This window comes from Phytophthora sojae, assembly GCF_000149755.1.
Source record: "Phytophthora sojae unplaced genomic scaffold PHYSOscaffold_3, whole genome shotgun sequence".
Taxonomy (NCBI): domain Eukaryota; phylum Oomycota; class Peronosporomycetes; order Peronosporales; family Peronosporaceae; genus Phytophthora; species Phytophthora sojae.
The window spans coordinates 6,311,095-6,319,871 of NW_009258117.1; the positions used below are offsets into that span (position 1 = coordinate 6,311,095).

Below are 8,777 nucleotides of genomic sequence, written 5' to 3' on the forward strand. Positions count from 1 at the left end.
GTGACAAGTTGAAGTCGAAAAACTTTTGACAGTATCCTTAGTACCTACCACCTAGGGCTCATCACTCGTCTCCTCGTGCGAAGACTTGCTGCTCTCTGGGGACTTGTCGTCCTCGACACGCACGTCAACCACGCGGAAGCCGTCGAAGAACTCCTTGTAGCTGATGACGCCGTCCTTGTTGCTGTCGAGATAGGACAACAGCTCCTCGATCTGGTCGTCCGAGAGCGGCGAGTTGAGCACCACGTTGAACGTCTTGATGCCCGTGCGGAAGTTGTCGCGGCTGATGACGCCGCTGTTGGTGGCGTCGAACATGCGGAAGGCGTTGCGGATGTGGATGCGGTGCTGGTAGAAGACGTTCGAGACCTGCTGCAGCACCGAGTTCTGCCACGTGAGGTCGCCCGACTCGAGCGCCGCCTGCTCCTTGAGGTCCTGCACGCTGAAGGCCGTCACGAACTCCTTGTAGTCGATCGAGTGGCCGCCGTCGCTGTCCACGGCCGCCATGACGCTGTCCATCAGATCAGCGTCAAAGCTGAAGCCCAACTGCTCGATGGCGTGCTCGAACTCGCTGCGCGACAGCACGCCGTCCTGGTTCTTGTCGAAGTGGTAGAAGTGATACTGCAGCGAGCCCCGGCGAGCGAACAGCGCCTTGCCGATCTGCAGCAGCGCCTGCATGGTCTCCACGTCGAGGTTGGTGGCGGGCTGCGGTGTGAACGTCGACTGCTCGTCTCCGGAGGACACGCGACGCGCGAAGATGGGCTCAGTCGCTTCAGGCTTCTCGCCTTCAGTCGACGCCTCCGAATCCAGCGCCATGGGCGTCGGAGGCGGCTCCACAGCTGCCATGCCGGACAAGTTCTGGGTCGAGTCTGCTCCGCTCTTGCCCTGGTTCGTGAAGATCACCTCGAAGCGCTGTGCGAACTCGTTGAAGTCGATGCGTCCGTCGTCGTTGGTGTCGGCCGTGCGCATGAGCGCGAACACCTGCTGGTCCGAGAGCCCCGTGTCCATGCGCTTGAGTGCGCTGAGGAACTCCTCGTACTCGATGAAGCCGTTCGAGTCGGCGTCGAACACCTTGAAAGCCTGCTGCATGTCGCCGGCCCCCATGGCGCGGTACAGCTTCTTGCAGATGAGCGCGATGATGCTCTCCTGCCACCCGCTGTTGTCCATCGTGTCGTTCTCGATCCGGTAGCGCGCCAGGAACTGCGAGTAGTTGATGCGTCCCGACGTCTCATCCACCAGGTCCGCGAGCTTGGGCTGGTACGTCAGGAAGGGCAGATCCAACTGCAGCACGGAGCGCAGTGCCTCCGCCCAGATCAAGCGCGGCACCGTACCGTTGTGCTCCTCGTCGTGCTGCGTGAAGTACCAGTAGAGCGACGCCTTGTGGTCGCAGATCCGCTCCGCGATCATGCGCAGCGTGTCCTCCTCCAGCACGCCCTGCATCTGCGCCTGCTCGGGCGCCTTGAACGTGCTCTCGTTGATCGAGTGCGCGTAGAACTGCTGGATCTCGGGCTGCAGGTCCGGCCCCAGCGTCAGGAACGCGCCCTTGTTCATCTGCGTGCCGCAGTACCTCGACGCCGAGAAGAGCGTGATCAGCCGGCCGCCGTGCAGGATCTCGAAGCCTTCAATGACGCACTCGTGCGAGCGGATGATCAGCGCGATCTTGTTCACGAGGCAGAAGTTGTTGGTCACGTTCACGCCAAACTCCACGCCGGCGCCGCGCTCGGACGGTTGACGCGTCTGGATCGGCCGCGGGTCGCTCCAGAGCATATCCTCGAAGATTTTGTCCTCAAAGTTCACCTGGTGCAGCGGGGGCTCGCGCTTTCGTGAAATTCCCCGCAAATGGGCCAGCGTGACGTTGTCCCGAGAGAAAAGGCCGCCGTGCACCACGAAGATTTTCTGCTGCAACACGGCGCAGAGCGGGAGCGACTCGAATAGCGTCTGGAAGCTCTCGAACACGCGCGCGGGGCGCTCCAAGTCGTCTTCGTCCGCTCCGGAGTATTTTGCCCACACTTCGTCCTCGAAGCCCATCCACGAGTTTTGGTTACGGGACTCGTGGTTGCCTCGGTTCAGGAAGACGCTGGTCGGGTACAGCAGACGGAAGAGCAAAATGGTCATCACCACCTCGGTGCCGTACATGCCTCGGTCCACGAAGTCGCCGTTGAAAAGGTACTTGTTGGTGCGCGTGGGGAGCCCATTTATAGAGAATATGGAGAAAAGGTCCTGCAGCTGGCCGTGCAAGTCGCCCACGACTGTGATTTTCTCCCCTTCCACGAGCGTAATCTCTTGCAACGTCGGCAAAGGGGCGAAGGACTTAACGCCTTCCTTGAGAATTTCCAGCACGTACTTGTAGTGCAGAATTTGGGTCGTCTTGAACGAGTCGAGGATCTCTAACACGTTAGAGAGTTCCAGCGGCCACACCAGATGCGGACCGGCGTACTCCGGGTCGATTTTGATCTCGGATACGGCAACTTCCGATACGCTGCGGGTTAGAGACTGTTGCTTGGTGAGTTGCGCCAGAGTGTGCTCGGCAGTTTTGAACTGCTCCGAGCGCTTGAGGTTAAGTTGCTCCTGCGTGTTGTCCAGCAGGTTCCACGCGTGCGAATACACGAGGTGCCGGAACTTTTGCGACGCGCTGTACCTCCGCCACACGCTCTGCAACACGCAGGCCGCTCCATCTTCCTCTGAAAATGTCTATTCTCAGGATACGCACGGTTAGAGACATACTCATTTTCTTTAAAACAGTTCATGGTGTAACACCTTAAACGTACACTGAGTTGCTCTTCGCGAACGAAGAGACCGTGCAGTGGCTTGCACTGGAACAGGCGCTTGCCGTCCTCTGTGGAGCCGTCGTTGTCTCCACGTGCACGGGTGAGCTCCACACCCACTAGGGCAGTGCGGCGCTCCGGCACGTAGCGGATAACCTACATGCAACAAGGTTTAGAGTTAGAGTTAGAGGTGTTGCCATTTTGCAAAAAAGTGTTGCCGTAACCCTGTCGCTTTAGATGAAAAAGAAAGATAACCAAACACTCACCCCGGCGTACTTGCCGCGCACGAGCACGCGCACGCCCACCTCGACGCTGAAGTCTTCCCCTTCCATCGCTAACTATCTGGCGGCACAAGGGACACACTCACAAGGTTAGCCGCTCGGCAGGACGCCATGAGGCTCTTCCTGCCACGCACCTGAGACCTTGTTGCGTTGTGACACAGGCGCAAACCCATATCATTTTGCGTGATGTGTCACACATGAAGTTATGTGTGATACACAACAGGGGTACACGGGCGTAACCGTCTCTCAAAAAGAATTTGGGTGCGCGAAACAATTCCCAGCAGTTGTATGAGGATATACTTGTGCCCCTGGGATACTACGTTAGTACCCCATCCGCACAAAGGGGGTGGGGCACTATTAAAGGGTGGGGTACTAGCAAAGTTAACAGTGCCTTATGTAACCCGATAAAAAATCTCCCACCTATAAATCTTCGATCAAAATTTTACAGCTAAAAGTTCCATCTCAGTTCCACTTCAAACTTCTCTCGATTCATCCTTAATTTTCATGCAAATCGTTTTATCTCAAGTTACACGCAATGCGGTCTCCAGGAACGCTGCGGCGTGGCTTTCAAGAGCAACGGCAGCAATTATAAGGATAGGAAAAAGTATGACATTTCAACAAACAATACCTACAACACTCCCTGCGTTAGACCAGCAACAAACAATTTCGCGTTGGCTATAAAATGTGTGTTCTAGGGAGAGTGACATACTGAAGTTGGTGGGATACTATTATTTTTAGTTGAAAGTGGGATACCGCAATGCTCATGTCATAGAGGGGGGGGGGGGGGGGGGGGTCAAAAACAACGGTACTTGTGCAGCATATGAATTCGCTTATGACATGATATTACCGAATTTATTTTGTAGAGGGATACACCCACCTATGGGATACAGGATAGTATTAGCCAATCACAATTGTGTCTTCAGATTGACAGGGCTTGACTTGTTGAGGGATACACCAGTTTCAAGCCAGTAATTTTTGCACGCTCGGCCGCTCAGCGCGCGATCATTACTGCAACGGCGCGGGCGCCACCAAGTCACCCTCGCCTTTCTGGAGGTCAAGGCAGGTGGAAAACGACGCGGGCCCTGCTGCAATGAAGAAGGCTATTGTCGAGCACCTGAGACTACACTGCAATGTTTGTTTCACTGTAGATACGTTCTTTCCGGGTCTACCTACAGAAAAGTATCAAGGGAGAAGAGTAGTGGGGTTAAGATGGGCTCGTCGTTTAGCTCAATAGCTGCTGGGGGTGCTTCTGTCGGCGGCAGGAACAAACGCAAAGCTTGTCACGAACGCGACGGTGGCATGGTCACGAACGCGACGGTGGCATTCAGCTCGGGCAGCGAGCGCAACGACAGCGGCAGTCCGCACGCAGGTTGCCGCCGGTAGTAGCGTCAACGGCGTCGCCAGCGACATCGACAGCAGGGTCTCGGACACGATGGAGGTGACCGTGGCCTTGGTGGACGTGGTCAGCAGCGTCTCCGCCGACATGGACACGGACGCGGACGCGATGGTGGCGGGCGACTCGGGCAGCAAGCACAACGGCGGCCGCAGCGCCGCCGTGTGTGCCGCCAACAGCATGATCTCGGAGGCTTCCGCGGCGACCGTGGCCGTGTTGGATGTGATCGGGGGCGTCTCCGCTGGCATGGTCACGAACGCGACGGTGGCATTCGGCTCGGGCAGCGAGCGCAACGACAGCGGCAGTCCGCACGCAGGTTGCCGCCGGTAGTAGCGTCAACGGCGTCGCCAGCGACATCGACAGCAGGGTCTCGGACACGATGGAGGTGACCGTGGCCTTGGTGGACGTGGTCAGCGGCGTCTCCGCCGACATGGACACGGACGCGGACGCGATGGTGGCGGGCGACTCGGGCAGCAAGCACAACGGCGGCCGCAGCGCCGCCGTGTGTGCCGTCAACAGCATGGTCTCGGAGGCTTCCGCGGCGACCGTGGCCGTGTTGGATGCGTCTCCGCTGGCATGGTCACGAACGCGACGGTGGCATTCGGATCGGGCAGCGAGCGCAACGACAGCGGCCGTCCGCACGCAGATTGCCGCCGGTAGTAGCGTCAGCGGCGTCGCCAGCGACATCGACAGCAGGGTCTCGGACACGATGGAGGTGACTGTGGCCTTGGTGGACGTGTTCAGCGGCGTCTCCGCCGACATGGACACGGACGCGGACGCGATGGTGGCGGGCGACTCGGGCAGCAAGCACAACGGCGGCCGCAGCGCCACCGTGTGTGCCGTCAACAGCATGGTCTCGGAGGCTTCCGCGGCGACCGTGGCCGTGTTGGATGTGATCGGGGGCGTCTCCGCTGGCATGGTCACGAACGCGACGGTGGCATTCGGCTCGGGCAGCGAGCGCAACGACAGCGGCAGTCCGCACGCAGGTTGCCGCCGGTAGTAGCGTCAGCGGCGTCGCCAGCGACATCGACAGCAGGGTCTCGGACACGATGGAGGTGACCGTGGCCTTGGTGGACGTGGTCAGCGGCGTCTCCGCCGACATGGACACGGACGCGGACGCGATGGTGGCGGGCGACTCGGGCAGCAAGCACAACGGCGGCCGCAGCGCCACCGTGTGTGCCGTCAACAGCATGGTCTCGGAGGCTTCCGCGGCGACCGTGGCCGTGTTGGATGTGATCGGGGGCGTCTCCGCTGGCATGGTCACGAACGCGACGGTGGCATTCGGCTCGGGCAGCGAGCGCAACGACAGCGGCAGTCCGCACGCAGGTTGCCGCCGGTAGTAGCGTCAGCGGCGTCGCCAGCGACATCGACAGCAGGGTCTCGGACACGATGGAGGTGACCGTGGCCTTGGTGGACGTGGTCAGCGGCGTCTCCGCCGACATGGACACGGACGCGGACGCGATGGTGGCGGGCGACTCGGGCAGCAAGCACAACGGCGGCCGCAGCGCCGCCGTGTGTGCCGTCAACAGCATGGTCTCGGAGGCTTCCGCGGCGACCGTGGCCGTGTTGGATGTGATCGGGGGCGTCTCCGCTGGCATGGTCACGAACGCGACGGTGGCATTCGGCTCGGGCAGCGAGCGCAACGACAGCGGCAGTCCGCACGCAGGTTGACGCCGGTAGTAGCGTCAGCGGCGTCGCCAGCGACATCGACAGCAGGGTCTCGGACACGATGGAGGTGACCGTGGCCTTGGTGGACGTGGTCAGTGGCGTCTCCGCCGACATGGACACGGATGGGGACGCGATGGTGGCGGGCGACTCGGGCAGCAAGCACAACGGCGGCCGCAGCGCCACCGTGTGTGCCGTCAACAGCATGGTCTCGGAGGCTTCCGCGGCGACCGTGGCCGTGTTGGATGTGATCGGGGGCGTCTCCGCTGGCATGGTCACGAACGCGACGGTGGCATTCGGCTCGGGCAGCGAGCGCAACGACAGCGGCAGTCCGCACGCAGGTTGCCGCCGGTAGTAGCGTCAGCGGCGTCGCCAGCGACATCGACAGCAGGGTCTCGGACACGATAGAGGTGACCGTGGCCTTGGTGGACGTGGTCAGTGGCGTCTCCGCCGTCGGCGACACGGATGCGGACGCGATGGTGGCGGGCGACTCGGGCAGCAAGCACAACGGCGGCCGCAGCGCCACCGTGTGTGCCGTCAACAGCATGGTCTCGGAGGCTTCCGCGGCGACCGTGGCCGTGTTGGATGTGATCGGGGGCGTCTCCGCTGGCATGGTCACGAACGCGACGGTGGCATTCGGCTCGGGCAGCGAGCGCAACGACAGCGGCAGTCCGCACGCAGGTTGCCGCCGGTAGTAGCGTCAGCGGCGTCGCCAGCGACATCGACAGCAGGTTTTCAGGCGCGATGGAGGTGACTCTGACCTTGGGGGATGCGGTCAGAGCTACGATGTCCGTGCAAGACGTTGATGTAGATGTGTACAATGGCTGATATATGTTATTGGCTCTACAGGTAATGAACAGTGGGATGAACATGTCTGACAAACGAAGTATATTGAATGTCCCTTTCCATTCTGCGCGAGGTACTTAGATGTAGGGCTCTACAACCCTGGTGTACCAGTATGCGTGATGAAGCTGGGAAGACCAAGACACTTGAACGTCGATACGCTGTCGGAGCGTCCAGACAGAACAGAAGTTGCGCGGGCAGGTTGGGCGGTGCCGGCCGCAAATTGTTGCCATGACAACGACGTGGACCAAACCTGCTGCTGAAGATGCAAAGTCCTCCAGCGCCGCAAAACTTGTAGGCTCGAAAACGATATTGTTCGCAAATAAAACACTGCCCCCGTCAATATCCTCGCGTACGGCTGGGCTCATCGCTCTGAGGTCGGCCTCGTGAATCGTGACCTTGGATAAATTCGGGAAATCCACGCGTGCGCCACGAATCAGCAGTTTGGACATGTTTGCCAAGTTGTCCTGGAACTCAATCCCGATGCATCTCCCAACACAAGTCTCCAGTGCCACTTGTGCAACCACGTTGCCGATCCCAGATCCAAAGTCAACAAAAGTGTCGGCGATTGTAAGCGTTGGAATGACTGCCAGTATTGCTGAAACCCCAGTTAGCGATATCTCACCAGCATGACAATCCGGCGCATGGACGGGTTGACGCAAGGCCGAGGCATACAAACTTGACACAGCGTCATGAACGTTGCCAACATTATCGGGAGCGCTCACCTTGTGGCCACCACTAAGCGCGTCCGTGCCGATTTTTGATCCCGAAATCTCCTTGGGAAAGAATCTAAGCTCACGCCGTGTGTCCTCTTCAGCGTCTTTAGACGAATCTGCAGCTGTCGCTGTGTCTTCCCGCAGTATGGCATCCCCAACCAGACAGCCCGCCAGTTAATTCGGCGGCCTGCATCAACCTGCTCCTTTGCCAGCCGATAACGCAGCAAGTCCTCTTCGTCCGAGAAGTCTGCCATCGGGTTGCCACGAGATCTAGAAATCTATAATGCCATACATACCATAAGATATTTGGTCTCATACTTCTTCGCCTGATAACCTACCGACCTTTCCCAAAGGTCCCATCCCCATCAATGTACTCAACACCAGGTTCAAGACGCTCCTACCGCCAGCAAGGCAACTAAGCCCGGCTATCGATGCCGCTGCTATAAACGCTCTTGTGACACTGCCCAGCCAACACGAAAGCACCCCTATTAGCCTCATCGACCGCGCCGAATGCCACCGTCACGTTCGTGACCATGCCAGCGGAGACGCCCCCGATCACGTCCAACACGGCCACGGTCGCCGCGGAAGCCTCCGAGACCATGCTGTAGACGGCACACACGGCGGCGCTGCGGCCGCCGTTGTGCTTGCTGCCCGAGTCGCCCGCCACCATCGCGTCCGCGTCCGTGTCCATGTCGGCGGAGACGCCGCTGACCACGTCCACCAAGGCCACGGTCACCTCCATCGTGTCCGAGACCCTGCTGTCGATGTCGCTGGCGACGCCGCTGACGCTACTACCGGTGGCAACCTGCGTGCGGACTGCAGCTGTCGTTGCGCTCGCCGCCCGAGCCGAATGCCACCGTCGCGTTCGTGACCATGCCAGCGGAGACGCCCCCGATCACATCCAACACGGCCACGGTCGCCGCGGAAGCCTCCGAGACCATGCTGTTGACGGCACACACGGCGGCGCTGCGGCCGCCGTTGTGCTTGCTGCCCGAGTCGCCCGCCACCATCGCGTCCGCGTCCGTGTCCATGTCGGCGGAGACGCCGCTGACCACGTCCACCAAGGCCACGGTCACCTCAATCGTGTCCGAGACCCTGCTGTCGATGTCGCTGGCGACGC

At 60.1% G+C, this 8,777-nt stretch overlaps 4 protein-coding genes across 4 annotated transcripts; 1 reads left to right on the plus strand and 3 right to left on the minus strand.

Annotated features, from left to right (window-relative positions):
- Nucleotides 1-51: 51 nt before the first annotated feature.
- On the minus strand, nt 52-3,091 carry PHYSODRAFT_490512 (hypothetical protein; the record flags this gene model as incomplete). The annotated part of the gene is made up of 3 exons (XM_009525691.1): nt 52-2,685; nt 2,763-2,915; nt 3,026-3,091. 3 exons carry the CDS (start codon nt 3,089-3,091, stop codon nt 52-54), a joined length of 2,853 nt encoding a protein of 950 aa, XP_009523986.1.
- A 1,158-nt stretch (nt 3,092-4,249) lies between these two features.
- On the plus strand, nt 4,250-6,793 carry PHYSODRAFT_329258 (hypothetical protein; the record flags this gene model as incomplete). The annotated part of the gene is made up of 7 exons (XM_009525692.1): nt 4,250-4,419; nt 4,445-4,759; nt 4,785-5,429; nt 5,455-5,769; nt 5,795-6,047; nt 6,100-6,449; nt 6,475-6,793. 7 exons carry the CDS (start codon nt 4,250-4,252, stop codon nt 6,791-6,793), a joined length of 2,367 nt encoding a protein of 788 aa, XP_009523987.1.
- Nucleotides 6,794-7,021: 228 nt separating this feature from the next.
- PHYSODRAFT_490121 (hypothetical protein) lies at nt 7,022-7,627 on the minus strand (the record flags this gene model as incomplete). The annotated part of the gene is made up of 1 exon (XM_009525693.1): nt 7,022-7,627. A coding segment is annotated over one exon (606 nt), but the record flags the coding sequence as incomplete, so codon positions are not given.
- A 35-nt stretch (nt 7,628-7,662) lies between these two features.
- PHYSODRAFT_496855 (hypothetical protein) lies at nt 7,663-7,911 on the minus strand (the record flags this gene model as incomplete). The annotated part of the gene is made up of 1 exon (XM_009525694.1): nt 7,663-7,911. One exon carries the CDS (start codon nt 7,909-7,911, stop codon nt 7,663-7,665), a length of 249 nt encoding a protein of 82 aa, XP_009523989.1.
- Nucleotides 7,912-8,777: the final 866 nt, after the last annotated feature.